Below are 21,434 nucleotides of genomic sequence, written 5' to 3' on the forward strand. Positions count from 1 at the left end.
ATCCATAACGAGACAACAATGGAAGAACTGAATAAAATAAAATTGAATTTTGAAAGAGGATATCACAGAAAAGCTGTTAACAAACATATTAAATTTAAAGCAACAGGCAACATATTTCCAAAAGATCATTAAACAGTATTTAAGTGCGAACACTGGAAGCACCAAACAAAATATGTAAAAAAGAAAGAACTAATTTATTATAGTCTCATCAATAATGTCGTGCTGAACGATCTTCAAAGATCAAAACAATCATATACATGAATATGACTGTATCCCAGCGCAAACAACATTGATGTGACCATAAAATATATTTCTTAAAATCCATAAAACGAAACAATTAAAAATGTTGCAGGCTCGTTTTGGTACAGCCTGTTCATGAACGGCAGTGGTTAGTAAAAGCTACATGGACCGACCACACCCACATCGAAGTTTAAAAGGGACAAGCCTTAAACTAGAATTTAATCATACCGGACGGTTTAAAAACTCTCCGTTGTTTATGGAATCATATATATTTTAATGGACAATATTAATTGAAAACTATCCAAAACAAATTTTTAACTCCTTTTCCTTGCTTTAATTTCAAATGCTTTAATATTTACTCGCATAAGTAATAATGGACAAGTCTCATACAAATGCTGAATATTTAGTACCGTTACGCTTTATCATATTATTTTGGCGTACGACAAATTTTGCCACCATTATAATTTTAGCACATCTAATTTTTACCAATCTTTTTTCAGTTTCTTTATTTTGATTTTTCTGATGACAAATCGTCATTATTTTATTGTCTGAAATTGTTTTACATGTGAAATTTTCTTTCCTATTCATATCGTTATCAGGTAAGTATTCGGTATTTTATACTTATTCTTCCGTTTCGCATCTTATTCTTTAGCGTCATGTGTTTGTATGTATACCAACTTTATGCAAGCTGTGAATTCATTAAACAAACAGAAAAAACATGTTTGCTTACTTTTAACTTCAGTTTTTTAATGTATTTTAGATACATTTTATGTTAATTAACTTGGAATAAAGTGTCAAAACGTGTAATATAAACGACTTATCTTGGTCGACTAAAATAGTTTGGAGGCGCACACAATCACAAGACAATCAGACGGCCAAAACACCAGACTAAAGACAACCAAATACTATAGTATATATTCCCCCCTCTGACCCCTTAAACCTTCGTTGAGTAAGGGGATATAATAGAAATAGAAATTTTGTTTGCTTCTTTGGGTTTTAAGTCACGTCGACACAGTATAGGTCATATGGCGGGTTTCCAGCTTTACTTTGGAGGAATAAAACATTTCATGATAGTTTTTATGCGACAATTGATAGTACAACCGTACTGCTTTCTTAAAGCATAATATGTAAGAACAAAGAAATACAATGAATAGTAGTAAGCGTATTACTTGCGATATCAATATGTGCAGTGATTTAGAAAACGCCGAAACTGTAAATCAACGGTATAACATTACCACCTGTCAATGATACAACAATTAATCTTTCTCTACATTTTAACAACAATATACTTTTTTGTGATCTCCAGGTCGAAATAAAAACAGTTCAAAGTATAATGTAATATCGTGTTTATTAAATTGCAAATTAGTTTATATAGTATTTTACATGAAAATTGTCACTAATCGACTAAACTATATAGTATTTAAGAAATAATATATCCAAAACAGTGATTTTATCGCTCAATAACATCACTGTTTGGAGTTCGGATGTGAGGAATTATATCACGAAGACGTAGCCCGAGTGATATAATGGTGCGCATCCGAACGACAATAAGTGATGTTATCAAGCGTTTTGGATATATTATTTCGATTCTGACACGACATCATCAAATAAATGCTGCCGTACCTGATATTAATTAACCTAAATTGCGCCTGATTTGTTTCCGTACTTATTTTCAGCGCGTCAGTGGTTACGTCACGTGTATAATGATAACGTCACATGTCTAAATATAGAACGCCAAATAGTGATTTTATTGGATAATAACACACACTTTCGGTTGTTCTATTTTTAATAGGGAAAAATGCGGGTTATGTTAGAATATATTATAAATGGTCATTAATCACCTATATCAGTGGACTAAAGTAGTTAACCCATTAAATATTAGTTATGAGAATATCCAAATTACAAATTTCTATTCTTTTTATCACCCATCAAATATTGGTTAATGAGAATATCCAAATTACAAATTTCTATTCTTTTTATCACCCATTAAATATTAGTTAATGAGAATATCCAAATTACAAATTTCTATTCTTTTATTAACAATTGAAATGCTTAAGGAAAATATAGAGGATATTTGTTTGTTTTGCATGTAAGATTGAAATATAATTTCACTGAGTGAACACCAGATGCAATATTTTCACGAGTGGCGTAGCCACAAGTAAAAATATAATAGCTGGTGTTCACGAATGAAAAAAAATTTCAATCTTATATGTAAAACAAATAAAATTTCTTTTTATTTCATGCTTTTTAAGTGATTTTAAGTATTTTTTACTGATTTTGCCGCGTAATGTCGCGCATTCTCCTTATTGACGTCATCACATCATGACGTCACATCATCAATTTTGAAATATAGTTCTGTTAAATTTCTCTTATTTTGTTACATTTTTAACATAATGTATGGTGACGTCGACTTTCTTTTCCTAAAGAAGCAAAATTTACGCATGACGGCATTTATTTCTGCCTGTTATTCCATTTAGTTATGATTTTCTTTTCATCCGCATTCAGATATAGTTCGGCTACAGTGAAAATTATATTTTATGAATGTCACTAGTGGTTTATCAGAATATAATCATCTGATATATTACAATAAAACACTGGAAAGCATGAAATAAAATCATATTGTAGACCAATTCATTTTAATTGGTAAACCGATAGATACGGATGTATAGCACAGTGTAAGGAGATAAAGTCAATTAAAGACAGAGGGACGTCGTTACACTCTTTTCCATGCTTTATACAATGTATTTTAATATATAGGCAGTCATCATAGTTATTTGTAGGCCAAATGATTGTCATAGGTCAATTATAGACCTGGGCCAGCGATATCGGAAATACCAAAATGTAATATATCCCTTCAGGAGCAAATTGTTCAAAGGCAAAGACTTATTACTTTAAATTCCAGCAGAACAGACTAAAGGTTGATTGATATGTACTTTGTACTGGATTTTGCCAGTATATTTATTAAAACAGTGCAGAATCACAATTACTGTATTATTTACATATAATCTATTGATAATTAATTTTAGAAGCACATATAATCATTGAATCATTTATTGCAAGCTATTCCATTCAGTATGTTTCATGATTTACGATCACAGGATGTTGATGCGTTTACCCACATTAATTGTTTTAAAATGCCACTTTGCATAAACATGAAACATAACAATAGCATATATTTTTGGCTAGTTTGTATGTAGCCAGAGACCCACATTGTATTAGATTTTAAAATGATGAACAGTATGTTTGTATCACTTTATCGTTGATAATCAGTCGGCATGATATTTTCTATCTTCCATTAGAGTGGTTGAATATGAACACACATTACAAATACAATGTTATACATTTTGTATGTTTTCAACACGTACATGTATGTATGTTGGAATAAATCTTATGCAATTGCATGTTGTTATTTTGCACTTTATCTACAACAATACAAAAATGTATGTTATAAGTACATTCAAAGTTGATTATGATATTAGTTTTTTTTATGTAGATTTATATTCCATTACGTCTTTTCTAAACTTCCATTAACTGTTAATGTTCTTACAAGGGGTTTGGCTGGAGCGAAATAATAATGGAATAAACTAAGAATTGGTTTATAGGGGTATAAATAATAAGGCTGATCAGGTTGATTTCACAAATTCATAACTAGAAACCTGTTATTATTCTTTCTCAAACCACAATTATGTTATATAATATGTAGAAAAAATAGATATTTCATAATTTCAAACTTGATGTATATACAAATAATGATTAAGATAAGTAAAGTATCTAAAGAATAAGTGAAAATTCATTCATCGCTATTTACATAAATACTAGTAGACTATCTAAAGAATAAGTGAAAATTCATTCATCGCTATTTACATAAATACTAGTAGACTATTCAAGAAAGTACTAAGTTCCTTTTCATACGTTAAAAAGTCAACATGATTTACCGCTAGAATTACTTCACTGCTACCTTTCTTTGGTCATTTGTAAACACAGATAATTTGATATTGTTGACCCTAGCGTTCAAGATATTGCTTTCTCGGTGAACAAGTAAGTTTTATTTTTCATATTGTACATATTGTTTCCAAGAGAATCATTGTTGTGAACAAAAGAGCTTTAGCAAAATTAATCGCATTATCTTGCACTGATATTAGGTTTGCATTCGGAAAAGACTTTAGTAATCAATTGGTTGCTTCTAGCATTTTGTATATGTTGTGTAAAACTTGTTTATGTATATGATGAACAAACTATGTTTAAACCAAACTTAAGCACAAATAACAGATACATTTGAAAAAAAAAGACAATTTTCAGAAATTCAAATTTTCTCATATAGTTACATATTTAATCCTTTTTTAAACGTCAGAACTGACACTTGATCTATTAAGACGAGAATTGTGATCATGGCGGTTAGGTTCAGCCACTGATTTCAAAATTCTGTCCACTTTTCTATCAATATCAATAACAATTTTCAGACCCTCTAGCTGATGCATAAACTGTGATATAGCATCCGGGAGACCATGGAGGCTTTGCTCTGTATTTCTTGAATCTTCTTGTTGACCCCAGTTTTCAGCTTGCTGCTGCATTTCTTTCGGATCATTTGAAACATCTACACTGTTTATTTCGTCTTGGAATTGACGAATTAACTCTGGAATAATATGAGGTAAACTTAATATTTAACTTTCTTACAAAGTCTAAGATATTATATCAACAAGTTTACAATTCATGAAATTCTTTTTAATAAAGAACATATTTTTTAATTCTTTTTCAAACTAACACAATGCTTTATCTTTCAATAAATAACACTTGCCTGCTGATAACTTGGTTTCGTAAGCTTCTATTTTTGCAAGAAGTGTTTCAGAATCGTTTCCCTCTGAGATATGGAGCCATTTTGAAATAATTTCCACACAGAGACTTTTGTCAAGAGAGGCATCATTATCAAACTCTCGCAAATAATCAGGTCCCGTCTTCACAGAAAGCTGTGAACCTTCAGTTTGGTCTAAATAATCAGGTGCTATTTCCTTGTTTGGATTGTATTTTTTACCTTCAAGAATTTGAACGAATTCACGCATGTAATACTACCTGAATGTAAAAGTATGAAGTATACTGGAATTATTTTCCTGAAAATATGTAAACTAGTGTTTAATTTAAAGGAAAAAGAAGATACATTAAAAAAAAAGATATAATAGATAAAGTATATTATGCAAGACTAATAATTTAAAGAAAGTATAAACCATTACCAAATTTGTTAAGTAATCTTTCCATCATAGCATTAACTGCAGGCGGAAGCTTCTGCAATTCTGGTTTGGTCTTTCTTAACTGTTCAACCCCGTCAGGAATTACTCTTTTATCTGACCTGTCTTCCGTCAGAACGGTTAGTAGCTCTTTATCTTCACGCAGTATTTTGGACTTGTTCTTAATGTTGCTGACAATCTTTTTTATGGTTTCTTGCATTTCTTTCAGCATAACCTGTAATAAACAATACTCATTACTAATTTAATTACAAAATGTATCTTTCATATAAGTGTAAAGTGTTTATTTCAAAAGAAACTGAAATACAAATATGTAAGATATCATAAAAAATAATTATTAAGTGCTACGCTTGACACAAGCAGTAGTCAATCAATGAAGACATGTAAAGTGACATACTTTATTATTCCGAATCTCCATTTCCAATTCTTGTCTTTTTGCGATATGTTTGTCAATTGATAATGATAATTTACGTATAAGCTCTTGCCCTTGAGACATTACTTCATCTTTGACGATATTAGATTTCTGCCCCTGAGACATCACTTCATCTTTTACGATATTTGAGTCCCCGATTTGTACATTTTGACATCCTTTGATATGTACTTTGTTTTGAAGTTTCTCTATTGTTTTTGCAAATTGGTGTACAAATTTCCAGTGTTCCTGAAATACAATACAGCATTTAAAGTGCATTTTCCATAATTTGCACCCTACATGATGTCATACATTTTGGATAATGGACGATTTGAAAAAAAACTTACTTGACGTTCTTTGAGCAATTCTTCGTTTATTTTGCGTTTTTCGTCCTCTAAATCATGTGTAACCTGACGTTCTCTGAGCAATTCTTCGTTTATTTTGCGTTTTTCGTCCTCTAAATCATGTGTAGCCTGACGTTCTCTGAGCAATTCTTCGTTTATTTTGCGTTTGTTGCAGTTTTAGCTTCAATTTGGAGTTGTCTTCTCTCAGTTTTTTCGTCTCTTTTGATTGATTTTGTCCTTCATCAGTGATATCTGTTATCAACTTCCTCAAATTCCTCTCTATGTCTAACTTTTCCGAGTGTAAGACCATGTACGCATCTATCACGTCGTCTTTCTTTCTTTTCTTTTTGAGAATTTCTTTTATTTCAATTGAACTTACATCTTGTGTCAGTTTGTATTCTGACCGACGTCTTTTTGGAGATTGTGATCGAGATCTTCTTGACGACATTTTTCCTTTATGTTAATATATTACAACAAAAGTAGTATACTACATTAAGCCTGTCTTAGAACTTTATTTTATTATATCTGCTGTTTACGTTAATTGGTATATCGTTTAATATTTGCAAGTGTTAAACGTAAATTTATGCAAACTACTTTGTTTAATCTTAGAACAACATAGAATAATTTAATCCAATGAATATGTCTTCCTTAAACGAAATAAGATTGTATGTAGTGCTTATTCGACTGAATCAATGATCTTGCAACGTAAGCGAAACTATATCTTTGTTTAAAACAATTTAGCATAAAGTATTTGATGACCCTGATACTTGAACTAATGTGTTTTGTGAAATCTGCAAGGTAGATAATTTAAAGATAGATAATCGTTATATGTTTTATCTATTTTTCTAATCTTCAGTTTTTTTATGAATTTTGACATACGAGTGCACAGCGAATTGTTGCAAAGCATATTGCAATAATTTTTATATTTGCCTTGATTTAATTTTGCATTATTAAACTAATTTGTTAACAATGTAAGATACTTTGCTTTTACTCTTAATCTCACAATGATCACGACCTACATGTTCGAAAACATGACTATCTGTTGCTAAAAGATCATGTAACACATTTTTTTCATGGTTTTGTATAAAAAATATAATGCTCAAATTACGATTTATCAATATAGTAAGTTCAAAAAGCTTTATTTATAAACATATTACCGAATTTAATATTTCATGTAGATAAAGGGAGGTAATTAGAAACTTGTTTTCTATAAATTCTAAGTCAAAGTTTCCAAAAAGAAATGAATTCATATAATTAAATGATTAGATTTAATATGTACAAATATTTTCAGTACATATTTTACGTATTATTCGAAAATTGTTGAATTAGCATAAGTTTTCAATATCATTCATACAAACGTGTATGTACACTATGTAATACAGTTTAGAAATGTAGATTGGTGTTAATTAAACAGGTTCAATCATACAATTACCACTCCCGTCTCTGAAGGTTAAGGTAATCATTAAGGATTTCTTCTTTTTTCACTGTCTTATTGTATCAGTGCTTTATTGAACTACTTCTTGATATGCATTGATATACATTTTGTTTGTTCAATTTACAATTCCCTGTATATTGTCATCTTTTCAATTTTTTTGTTATTGATTTAACAAACATTATGAAACATTCGGTTGTACAAGGCTCAGAAGGGATACCTTGAGCCTGCAAATTGCGAAATAAAACTGTAGAATCGGTTTGTTTGTGACTTAATTGTGTGCAAAATTTATCATTCCACTCCGACTTACGCTATTCATGATTACAAAAGGATGTTAATTATCATCTTGAGGGATCAGAATATGTAATAACACTGGGATTAGTACGGCGCAACATTTTTACATCTGCTACAAAGTACTTTACAGCACTTAAAAATTGAGGATTCTTCAAGAGCAAAGGAAAAAACTCCTTTTTTCAAAATCATACATTACATCTGTTGTCTGTTCATGACGGGAATGGAATTGCAACATCTGTCACAACCAACAGATGCCCGTTCGTTGTAGTTCAACGTAAAAAAGCATTTATCATGTGCTTGCTTGTCGGTGTTTTACTGATCCTCTATAAAAGGTAGTGGTGGTCTTCTTATAAAGGTGTCCGTCTCTCAACCCAGGTGTAATGGACTCGAGCCCAACTGAGGTTACGAAAATGTTACTTCGTATATCTCCAGTACTGATAAGTTTAGCGAAGTCCAATCGATGGATCTAATCAGTGGATCAGTTAAACTAAAATTAGTTTTCATCATATTCGAGTTTAAAAAAAATATGTTTAAACAAAAGTTAGAATAAGTTTTAGCGATTCAATGTTATTTAGTGAATGTAATATTTGGTTCAAAAGAAGTCTGAATAAAATGTTTCTGAATACTCTAATTGCCACAATTCAGATTCCAACTCTATTTAATGTATATCTTATCATAATGTATATCGTATCATAATGCATAAAATACTCTCAATATTGTTATTGTAAAAACAAAACATTATAATTAGTGATCTAAATATTCACAGTGCTTTAAGATCATTGAAGCTCGTAAGGACGGTATAAAATTACAATTAATAAATGACACTTATGATATCTTTTCATAGAATTCATTGTGCGTCTTGTAAGACCAGTTTTAAATATATTTTATTAACAAAACTTCAGGTTTCATTTTTTTATTGTTATCTATAAAAAAAGTATGTTTATTAAATAGATTTTATAAAACGTCATATACACATGCTTCAATAAACTTATTTGTTATTAAATTTTGGAAGTTTTTTGTTAAATGTGCTTTTAGAAGTTGTGCTATTTTGATAAACAGATTTGGAATTCATTCTGCTGAAGCCCGGTGCTACGGGATGTGGACGGAAGCTAGCACTTACATCTACAGTTTATCAATCCAATTATCCAACATGTCAACTTGCCTTTTTATTTAACCGTTCTTTGTCTTACTTAGATGTACATATCTAAGTATGGAAGCTGTAAAAATTTTACTCGTACTTTCAACCACACATGTTTCCGATCTTTGAATATTGTTCCGCACCACATTGTGTTTGTTGTGTTCAAGTACCGTCTATTTTGGGATGAAATGGAACTGGCATAAAATAAAATTGTATATAGTTGAAATGATAATATGACTAATTATTGGAATAAAACAATAGACAAAGTAAAAATGGCTTATTTTTCTTTTTTTACTAATGTTAATGTAATTTTGTTGTGATTTATGCTTCCAAAATTTTATTATTGGAGTGAAACAAATAAACAAATGCAAATGTGCAATTATGCCAAGAGATTGAAGACTTATGAACATTGAAAGAGGAATAAAAATAAACCTTTTTCTAAGCAATCTATATGTATCATAAATGTTTAAATGTTTAATGTTCTGCAAAGTATTTGCACTTGAAATTTAAATAACGTTCATGCACACGTACAAAATTTATATAAAATTGGTTTGTTTTTTGGTGTATGTGTTTAATAAAACATACGCTCAAACAAAAATCGATATAATAACATTGCCTTTAATTTTTGATGCCTGAAGTGTATATTAAGTTTTTAAGTATATTGAAGTATTTTACATATAATTTTCATTGAAATTATGTCACTCACATTTCTCTGCCCGTTTTTGTTTCTCGTCTGCTTTTCTTTCATATCCTATTGCCAATGTAGACTTCTGATGCGCCAACGTGAATTTATTGTATCAGCCTGGTATAATCCGTAACGAGTCGTGGGGTAGGGCGTTATCATCCGTTTTCAAACTCGCGTTTCTAAATATTTTCAAACGTTTTCTTAGAAACAAAGGTTGTTGTATGTGTCTTGAAGATCATCAAGTCTTCCCTTAAAATTCCGTATAGTTTGGTAAAAGTTTTTATTTAGATTTAGCATCGAGTCTGAAATAAATAAAAATGAAATAAATATACTTCAATTTCATTTGCAATGTAGTGGATACATATTGTTTTCATCAGATAAAAGATTTAGTAAATATAGACATTTGAAATTGAAGTCGATGAAAGAAATGATTATGTCACCAAAGTTATATTTTTAATATAATTAACAATGAATAAGACAACGATGACAACTAACCTAATACCATTTGACTGTCAAAGCTTCTTCAATTGTTAATAAATTTTGGCACGAGTGCTGGTGATCCGAAAACAATATTTTTTGCTTTATCTTCATTGATTTATACTCAGCCTAATAATATACAATTATAGGTATTTTTATGAATATACAGAGCAAATGTTTTATTTGACTTCAACATTAGCTTATCGTTGTTAAACAAAGACAAACATATATATATAGTCGGTTTGGCACGAGAAGAATATTCATATAATAGGACCCGTAAGTCTCGTTTACTTTCACTTTCGATTTACCACTTCCGGGTACATCGGCAGACATATTTACCGTTACGCATATAGGTAACCCGAAGAACTCGAGGGATATAGAAGTTAAATTTGTTTCGGTCCTCTTCAGATTTGAAGGAATGGATAGCACGGGTCAAAAAATGCATAAGGTCAATTATCTGACGGAAAAAAAGAGGGATTTATAGAGTTTAATAAAACTAGTTTATTTTCGGAAAGTGACAATTGTTTCGTCAGGTAGTGAACTGAATTCTAGTTGTTTAGCTTTTATTATTGTTTTAAAACTACTGATGTGAGAAATTAATTCAAACCATTTTAACTTATGAAATAAACAATGGAGAAACACTTTAATTCTAGTGTATATTAAAGTTATACAAAATTCGGACTTTTCGGATATTTTTTCCCTTCCAATTTATTCTTGTTCCTTTTTCAATTATATATACATGTTAATATGGTACCTAGCAAATTATGATTGAATTAAAAAATATTATATTTGATTAAACCATTTCAGATGTAAAGACAAGGAGGTATATGACAAGTATAGAATATACAGTTGTTCACTATGGACCATTAATCAACTGTTTGCACTGGCTATGATCCTGAAATATCTATACATCAAAGGTAAATACATGTAAAATAATTGATTAATTTTTAGTTGAGATCGGAAAGATAAACAATTATCAAAATATATTACTAGTATTATAATTTAATAACTTTTGGATTTCACTGCATGATAATTGATAAATAAATAAAACATTAAAAATAGTCATGTTTCACATTCAAGAATATCAATATTTTTGACTGTTATATATTATGTGTTGTTGTTTATCTTTAATGTTTATTTACTTCAAATATGAAATTTTTCTGTCAATCATGACCAGCTTATTAAATGTAATGTAAATATCATTTCTAGTGTCTTACACTTGTAACAACATATTTATTGATTTTTCATTCAGCAGATAAAAAGGGAAAACATGAAGGAGGATTTGTCCATGAAGACCTTTATTGCAACTACCATCTTCCAGTTCCTTAACTTGAGAATGATATCAGAGAACACACAGTTACAGTGAAATATTAGTTTAATATAAGCCACTGAGAATAGTCAAATGTACTTTCCTGAAGAAGATGAATGACATCCAGCACAAAAATCTTAATGTATAAAGAGTATGATTTTATGGTGTTTGACACTATGATCTTGTTAACATGTTAATGTCACAATGATAGAAACAGAGTAAAATATCCACATTTCATTGCAGTTTTAAGTATTAAAACTAGATAATCTATATATACCAAAGCTGATAACACACCAGAGATAAGGTTTTTCCATGGAATCACAGTATAGTCATATGACATTATGGACATTAAATGACTATGAAGTAAAGATTAGCAAAAATATAATATAATTATCATCTACTACTAATATTGTGAGGTAATCATTGATAAGCTCACAAATTTGCAATCAAAGCTTTGATATCAAGCTGAACATTTTTCAATTAGAATATGATTTATAACTCTATGATAATTTGTTCATGTTAATTTTCAAAGTCTTTACATTTGTAAAAGGAAATATTCTTATTCTTGTATCAGTAGACATTCACAGTGTAAAGTTACATTGTCCAAATAACTAAATAATAATTCCAAGTGCTTTCCTGAAGTTTTTCTCCCACTGGAAACTCAGTGTGATATATATGCTAAGCAGTGCACTATAAATTGTGTAAAAATAAAAGTTTATTAAACTTATGAACTGTTTTTTGTTTCTACTATTTGGCATATATTTATAGCAGTGCTTGATCATAAGAGTTCATCTGCAAAATATGTGTCACTGTGTTCTTTAATTCTCTAACAGCAATGGCTAGATTGCTTGAATATGCAAGAATTGACTATATTAAATACTATGCATGTCATTTGAATTTTGTCTGTCCTGAAATCGAAACAGACACTATCTAAATAATATTGATGAAAAATTCTTGACAGCTCTTCAATGACTACATTTACACATATGTACATGGACAGAAGTTAAAAGCATTGTGTGGTGTTTTTATTTTTTTTATTTTTTTTTTGAAACATTGACAATTTTGGAACAGTTCCAATGGGTATATTAATGTATCAGTGATGTAATTGTTTTGTATCAAGTGCAAACCCTAAGTTTTGCATGTATTGTATAGATAATTCACTTTTGGTCAAATGTCAACATGTTCAATACATTATAAAACAGGTAATTTGAAACCCAAAGAAGTATATGGTATGTAATAACTACCCCTCTGATACTAAAATCTTCAAGGAATGCAGAATTGCAAGTCTTCTCCAATTAAGAGAGAGACTTGGGCTTACAAGGGCTACCAAGCTAGTGTTTTGCTACAGAATACTCAACACAGATGAATTTCATTAATATTGTTTAGTCTGGTATTACTACTTGCCATGTACAATGCAAATCATGGCTTTTCTAAGAGCAGTGAAAGGCTATAACTGGAAGGAATTTTACACATCTTGCCTCAGAAACAAGTTTTTCTTTGAGATGATTTTTATGATATTTAAATAATGGTTAAAGATTACATTACTTTTACAATTGCAGTGATCATGGTGATAATATGAAATGAAACTCAATCAAGACAGAAACATTTTAATGCTGAACATTTATCTTTTTACCATTCCTGTTAATTTACAAGTCTATTTATAACAAATTTATCTTAACTGTTTTGAAACTACATGATGCGTGGTTGAAACTGTTTTGGGCAGCCATTTGCAGAAGATAAATTATCTTTGAATTATTAAGTTAATACAAAGTTACAAATGACAGGTTATTTATTTCTAATAAAGACAGGTTATTTATTTCTAACAAAGACAGATATTTTGTTTAACATTTTTACACTGACATATATCTTTGAAGTGTCTTCAACCTTAGTTTTTATTAGAATACAAACATTCAGTCAGACAGTTTACACAAGACATGGAGCTTTAAGAAGCTTTAATTCAGTCAAAATCTGTAATGGACTGCCATGTCTCTACCACTATGTACTCCAAGACTGTGTATGGACATATCCTTTCAACTATGCCTGGTGGTATCACTATTTGATTTCTAATCTGATGGCGAACACTCCAAAATAAATCAAGAGCCATGACAAGATTGAAGTACTCAAGATCCAACCATGAAATCACATACCTGTATATAAAGAAAATTTATCATGAGTTGAAAGCAATAATAATTGGTCAGCTATAAATTTCAATCATTTTCATATTGTCATGAATAGAAAATAATGTTGAAAAGGAAGAAACACTTCTTGGTGTCCTAGTTTTTGTAGATTTTCTTTGACAACTGATCTTTAAAAAATGTGATAGTGACTAAGTTCTTTTAACCATTTACTGAACATGATTTAACTAAAAAATATGACCCACTTACTTGAGAAAAATACTTTAAACAGTATTTAACATGAATTAACTACATATGCCATACTGTTTGTTTATTTAGCCACACTGTAATTATTTACAAAAACGAGAACATTATATGTTATACAATAATATTTATTTTTCATTAATGTAGTTTAAGTAGCTTTAAGTATATATTTCTTACCAAAACGATTTTACAGTAGAGCATGCATGTGTATTTACAATGGATACTGACGTCTTTCATCTCACCACTGTCCTCAGTCTAAATATCTACAGGAGCAAAATATTTCATTGAATTTTATGACAATTTGAATTGGTTATATACAGCTTGACTGTTTGTGCTTTAAAAAGATAATAATTATAAATAAATAATATTTTCAGGTTGGAAGAAAATATATTCAACTAAAACACTCTGATAATCATATTGAAACGTTTATCCGAAATATACGCTGTCCGAAATTTCTAAACATTATATACATCTGAGAGATAATCAGGTAGCGCTATAGAAAATTGATAAAATAAAATTCACCAGTCTGGTGTCAGATGCGAATGATGTTGTATCAAAAAACAAATTTATTAGATTTACATGGAAATGAAAATTTTACAACATTTATTGGGATAAACTGAATTTGAAATGACACATCCACCTGAAGATTATACGAAGTTGTCTTTCATTGATACTTGTTCACAAGATGAAACCATTTGCATTTCGTTACAATTAAAACAAAAAACTCTGCCAATTTCCACATATCATTTGCTTTTCCGTGTAAGTTTTACTTTCCCACCGGCATACAAGTATTACCCAATATAGATAAGCAATGTTGTTGAAAATTGTTTGTACCCGGAAGTGCAAAATATCGTGAAATCTCGCAAGTCACATGACGAGACTTACATACCCTATAAATGAAATAATATTTCCTTTACATAATGTTCAGTGAGAATGTAACAGAAAACGCACCGAGTTACATGAAAAAAAATTAATACAGATTGATGTAGATGTTTTATATCATTATAATAAAGATTTTTTAATTTGAAAGAAGACTTATTACTATACAGAGCCAATTGTATTTTTGTTGTTTTTTAATTTCTTATTACTGATTTGCATTAATCTTATATACTAAATAATAAATATGTAACCTAAGCTTAAAGCTTTATGACATAGAAAACACCGTGAACCAGGCTTTGATTTTAAGGAAAATTGATTTAAAAAAGTAAAATTACAAAAAGTAACAACTAAAGTGTCTATAAGAAATCTGTGAATTACGTAATCATGGAATGCCTTATGCCTAAAAAAGTTGTTCTTTCTTAAGAAAGTGCAAACATGGGTTATATAATGTATAAATAATGGTTTTCGAGAATGTTACATGCTTATCACCTGAAAAAAGAAGTGAATGTAAAAACATTTCATAATAGTAACTATCATAATGTAAACAAGTAGTTTTTCAATTTTCACACAAAATAATAAATCAATATAACTTTATTAATTGCTAAAAGCAACAGACGCAAAATATTCTTCAGGTAACTATATATTTAGCTCCATGATTGTAATTATCATTCCTTGTATAATGTGATATTACAAAATAAATTGTTTACAAGTAAATGAATAAATAAATAAAAGAATAATTTATCTTTGAATAAATAAAGTTATTACAAGTAAATAAATAAATGTATAAATAAATAAATATCAACAACTCAAGTGCTACATGTAATAGTTGGGCCATAACTATAGTTAATTATAAATAAAAAAAGCTATGATTATACAACCAATAGTTTTATAACATAAATTTTTATTTTTTTTTTTATTTTTTTTTTTTCATCTTAGAAATCCAATAATGGGTAAACCCCGTAAGAAGATAACATCAACTGAAAGTCCATGTGTGAAAAGAGCCAGAGGTATAAAGAAGAAATACTCTTCGCCTGGAAAACCTTCAAGGGCATTCCTCACGATAGGAACGGAAAAGGTATCTATAAAAAAAAAGCTGCAGAGCAGTATTACTTGTCATATATTTTTTTATGTAGACGATGGTCAGGTAATAGATGTAGATAAAAGAAAGGGACCTAATCCAGTTTTCAATAAATCTGAAGAAGAGGCTATGGCAAGCTGGCTTTAAGGAAATGGCAGAAAGAGGTATGGGACTTAAACCATATGAAAATCTTAATTTCGTACAAGAGAAGGAGATGAGAGAAACTCCATTTACAGGTGGGAGACCCGGATACGACTGGTATTATGCCTTTCTTGAAAGAAATAAACACATAGTTCAACTTCGGAAAGAGACACCTTTTGAAAGCAGCAGAGCTAAATTAACCAAAGATCAAACTGATAAATGGTACAATCACTTCAGAAACTTCCTCAAATCTAGAGATATGCTTGAAAAACCCTCCAGGATCTATAATGCAGATAAGAGTGGATTTTCCTTGGGAAGCAGGGCGTGTAATTGGTTCAAAAATCACAGGTGCTGGCAGTTCTCAAATTCCCCATGTGTTTGGTCAAAGTAAACAGCGCTTTACAGTGATGTATTGCGCTGCAGTTGATGGAGTTATGCTTCCTTCCACGTTTTCTGATATACCAAGAGCCAAAGCCCAGGGGCTAAAATCCACTAACAGGGTCAGTAGAAGGCTGTGGAATAGCCTACACTAAGAAAGGTTGGATGGATGCATCAACTTTAAACATTTTCTTGAACATTTCAACAACCATGTTGTCAAGATAAGACCAGTGATACTACTTGTAGACAGTGTAAGTAGCCATTTAAGCATGTCAGTGTTTGAATATGCTAAAGGTATTGGGATATAGCTATATAGATTAGTACCAAATGCTACTCATCTGATGCAGCCTCTAGATAAAAATGAATTTAGACCTCTTAAGCAGAGATGGCATGGTACGGCAGCATAACCATGCAAATCCAGGAAATCTGATAGGAAAAGAAAACTTTGCAGCGAAACTTAAAGATGCTTTTCTATTATTCTATAAACCCTTAACAGTAATAAATGCTTTCAAAGCTTAAAGGATCTATACAGTAGATGGGACAGTGATAACAAAGGAGATGTTGAAACCTGGAATAACTTACAGTGGTTCACAACCAAAACCTGAAGAAAATATGGCAAACGAGTGTCCCAATCCTATTTTTTTCCTCAGGACAATGGTGCAGTTTGAGCACTCAAGGCTCTTGACAGTGCACTCACAACTCATGTTAAACAGAAGTACATCAAAGGTTTTGAGGATGGTTATGATATAGAACGTAATTCACCTTGTTTTGATGTATTTAAGCGATTGGTGATGACTACAACTGGGAAGTCTAAAGAATCTACATCAACCTTTACTGAAAGTCAATATCTGGATACTGACAGAAATGATAATGTTTCATCACTTGAACTATTGGCTGAAGCAGCTTCAGTACATGGGTTAGCAGCAACTGGATCATGTGACAGCAGCAATTCTACGGAAGCTTCAGTTTCCACAGCACTCAGTGAATCTTTGGTGTATCCCCAAGATAAAACAACAAAAGTAAAGAGAAAATCACAGACAGATACATTACCTGACAACCTAACATCAACAGAGTCAATGAGAAAAATGTAACTAAGAGAACTTAGTTAAATAAAAAAAAGTTCAGTGAAAGAGAGGAAAAACCTAAACGAAAGTATATCCAAGATAAAGAAAAGCAGCACAAGTTGGACGAAAACATGCCAAGACAAGTGCTTATGTTTTTAGCAAAGGAAAAAAATCAGCCAGACAGACTAAAATGAAAAGGAAGACTTTGAGAAATGAATATACTGATGAAGAGAGTGCACAATGTATGATTTGTAAAGTATATTGGAATGATGAGGAATCACTAGCTCTGGGACGTCTGTGAGTAGAGTGTGATCATGGGTTCATTCTCATTGTAGCTCAATCAAAGTACCAGAAGAACAGGAAGAACCATACTATTGTCATGAGTGTATGTTTATGTTAAATCTTTAAGCAGTAGTTTTATATATATAGAAAATTTTAAGGTGACAAATCAGGGATAGCTTTGTATCATAAGTGCATGAATTTATATCCTTTATGTAAATTTTAGAAAGTATGTACATTATTTAAAATGTTATATATTCTTATTGATACATATATATAGGAAATAACTAATATTAATAAATATGAAAATTTTAGCTGTTTAAAATAAATGAGAAATTAAACTTTCATGTTACAGTTGTTTAAAACATATGAGAAATTAATCATTCATATTACAGCTGTTTAAAGTATTTCATAAATTAATCTCTACAGAACAGAAAAGTCTTAGAATGTCATATTGAAGTTAATTTTTACAGAACGTTCTACATACATTTTACTTATTTTATTTGTTCTTTTAGGTATCAACAACTGAACCAGTGCCATCAACTAGTTCCATTATCCATGACAGTAACCAGGCAATTATAACTTTAGAAAATTCTGTCATACTTTTAAGGGGCGTCCGTGGCCGAGTGGTTAAGGTCGTTGACTTCAAATCACTTGCTCCTCACCGCTGTGGATTCGAATCCCGACAGGGACTTTGGATTCTTTCATGTGAGGAAGCTATCCAGCTAGCCTACGGAACGTCGGTGGTTCTACTCATGTGCCCGTTCGTGCCTGAAATAATGCACGGAAGGGCATCTGAGGTCTTGCTCCACCAGTAAAGCTGGAACGTCGCGATATGACCTATACTGTGTCGATGTGACGCAAAACCCAAAACAAACAAACAAAAACTGTCATGCTTTCAAGATAAGGCCTCCTCTCACTGAAACAAAGACTAGATTAATTATTGCAGGGAATATACTAATATTTCAGACATAGATGCCTGTCTAGTGTGGATGCCAGAATTAACATCATTTGACAAACATTTATACAATTTGGTTACAGATAAACGCTGTCCGATATCGCTGTCTGATATTATATTGCTACCTTTTGACCATGTACCAAAGATTTTAGCAAGTTGCTTTCGCAATGTGCTTGACAGTGGTGGATAAATCTTTGCCACTGCAACAGGTGCACCAGTTCCCAGTTTTCCACCATGGCCAGCTTCAAATGAAAAAGTCGGCGGCTTTGTTATAACTTGTTTTTATACATTTATTGTTAATAATTTGTATGAAAATGTTCATATGTTATCTGACACACTTTACAATATGTCAGAATGAAGTGTTATGGACGAACTGATAATTATACTAATGTGATATGATTCTATTTGATTTCTCTGTGATTTGTTTTAAGTGGAAATGATTATCATTGATCTGAATAAACATTTTTGTAAAATGATATCATGTGTCATAAAATATATATCTTCGGTTTACATGTTGAGAAGTTTGAAAGATTACCACTGAATGTAGTCTAGTACTGATGTAACTCTCCAGGAACGATGGTTCGGAAATTACCCGCCTATATGACTGAAATACTGTTGGGAAAAGGCGTAAAATGAAACAAACAAACAAAAAAAAACACCAAATGTAACATTTTTCATTCAAATAACTCCAGAACATGTTCCTGTGATATGTACTTTATAAATACTAAATTTAGAACGTTTTAAGATGTCCCCTCATTGACCATCACCTACCTATCCCACACTCCCCAAAGCTATCCGGTACTAATTGAATTACATGCCGAACATAAACAAAGAATACAACATGTAAAGTTAATTTTATAGCTGAAAAATAAAATTGTTTTAAAAGGTAAGTATTTTGACTACTGAAAGGTACTGATTTGATTTTCTCATTATTATTATTAAAGACATAAGCAGCGTCGATCTCCTTAGTTATCCGCTACTGCCTAAACAACTGTATATACTAAATCATGATATTGAAATCTGTAACAATATACAATATCAGTATAGAATGATAGTAGGTGAGCATTGAACTGTCAAAATTTGCATAGTGCTCAAAGTATCGTCTATTAAAGTTACGAACCTTTTCGAAGTCATATGGTAACTTTTATTTTTATATATTATATACCAAATTTCTTAAGCACTTTTTCATGCACATTAACACGTACAAAAGTACTGTACAGAAAACAAATTAAATGATACACTATTTAAAAAAACTAAAGCATCAATATTGCTCAAGTCACACATTTAAATCAAATGTAGTTTAAAAAGTTAAAAGATCCACATAAAAAATAAACTACAGCTAAGACTTTGTTAAAAAGCGGCACTGGTACAAATATAATCAGTCCAAATAAAACTCTGAAATAAGTGAGTTTTAAGTGTTCTCTCAAACACTGGTAGACTTCGACAGCTTTTAATTGTTCTAGGTAGGAAATTCCAGAGTTTAGAGGCTGGTGTCATTAACGCATAAACACCATAAGTCACAGTCCTACTACGCGGTACAACCAGTGTTATACAATCATTCTGGGACCTAAGTTGTCTGAATTGGGTAAACATGTCTAGCATGTTTCATATGTAGGTAGGTGCCAGTCCGTGAAGCGCCTTTAACACACGAAACAAGTTTGTACTCGACTCTGATGTGCACAGGAAGCTAATGTAGTTCCTTTAACACAAGGGTTGGGTGTCGTGGTAATAACACGAGCAGCCTTATTTTGAACATTTTGGAGCTTGTTGAGAACGTACTTAAGAGATCCATATAGCAATGAATTACATTTGTCACTAACGAGTTTATCAGGGTTCAGGTTGAATCAACAGTCAGGTATTTCGGAATTTGACCTATTTGTCGAATTTTCATGAAGCATGAACCAGAAACTGAGTTCACATGGTGTTCCAATTCTAAATAAGAGTCCAGTACGGCACCAAGGTTTCTAACTGTAGTTGATGGTTTTATTACAGAATCACCTGCTCTTACAGTAAGATATTCAACATCACTTCGTTTTAGTACAAAGACAATCACCTCTTTGTTTGTCTGCAATGCGTTTAAGAAAGTTATTATTCATCCATAAAATTATGTCATTCAGGCATGCTTCAATTCGTCGCAGGTTCTCATTGTGTGAAATGGTTTCTAATGGTTTAAATGCCATGTACAATTGCGAATCGTCAGCTTAGAAAGGATGTTGAACTTTATGTTTCTGACAGATCGCTCCCACAGGTTTGGTGTACATGATGAAATTCTTCGTGCCAAGAACGGACCCTTGTGGCACAGGAAATGTCGTACGTACATTTTTGGCAGTACCTTACGAGACTTTATTACTCACACAGATACATTTTATCAAATTTAAAAAATTGCCTTTCTTCCCAAGGTTTTCGATCGGCAAAGGGGGGTTCAATGCGATTTATCAAAAAAGATAAGTCAAAATTTTAGCAAGAGCTTCCTTTTTGTCAGAAACAGAAAATTTTTTTTAACAAATAGAGCAGATCTTTTAAAAAATGCATATAAGAAGTTTTTTGTAGATTGTTTAATTGGGGAAACGAAATTTCTCGAGAATTTTGGGGACAAACGGGAAATAAAATACAGCCGGGAGTTTTTCTAACCTCTTATAAACCCTGATTTTTATTAAAGGGCTGACTCTAAACTTTTAAAAGTGGGTGTACAAGGCCTTCCAAAGGAAGGTTTT

General features: G+C 31.0%; 1 protein-coding gene and 1 long non-coding RNA gene across 2 annotated transcripts; both read right to left on the reverse strand.

The window, feature by feature from the left end:
- Positions 1-5,041: 5,041 nt before the first annotated feature.
- LOC132719634 (uncharacterized) lies at positions 5,042-6,392 on the reverse strand. The gene is made up of 4 exons (XM_060703437.1): positions 6,234-6,392; positions 5,875-6,135; positions 5,466-5,694; positions 5,042-5,307 (listed from the first exon to the last, which is right to left on the reverse strand). Exons 2-4 carry the CDS (start codon positions 6,013-6,015, stop codon positions 5,240-5,242), a joined length of 438 nt encoding a protein of 145 aa, XP_060559420.1. The 5' UTR covers positions 6,016-6,135; positions 6,234-6,392; the 3' UTR covers positions 5,042-5,239.
- A 6,944-nt stretch (positions 6,393-13,336) lies between these two features.
- On the reverse strand, positions 13,337-14,814 carry LOC132719641 (uncharacterized). Its single transcript, XR_009624253.1, has 3 exons — positions 14,584-14,814; positions 14,121-14,206; positions 13,337-13,712 (listed from the first exon to the last, which is right to left on the reverse strand). It is a non-coding gene; the product is annotated as an uncharacterized LOC132719641 (long non-coding RNA).
- Between the last annotated feature and the right edge of the window lie 6,620 nt (positions 14,815-21,434).

Source organism: Ruditapes philippinarum, unplaced genomic scaffold (assembly GCF_026571515.1).
Source record: "Ruditapes philippinarum isolate M1 unplaced genomic scaffold, ASM2657151v2 ctg3707_1_1_1_1, whole genome shotgun sequence".
In the NCBI taxonomy this organism is placed as follows: domain Eukaryota; kingdom Metazoa; phylum Mollusca; class Bivalvia; order Venerida; family Veneridae; genus Ruditapes; species Ruditapes philippinarum.

Bases quoted from the DNA above. Each gene is read 5' to 3' on its own strand.
- LOC132719634 (XM_060703437.1), bottom strand. From the start codon at position 6,015: ATGTCTCAGGGGCAGAAATCTAATATCGTCAAAGATGAAGTAATGTCT. The intron at 5,695-5,874 runs GTATGTCACTTT...TGTTTATTACAG, and splicing joins TGGAGATTCGGAATAATAAA to GTTATGCTGAAAGAAATGCA. The intron at 5,308-5,465 runs GTAATGGTTTAT...TTTTACATTCAG, and splicing joins AAGATTACTTAACAAATTTG to GTAGTATTACATGCGTGAAT.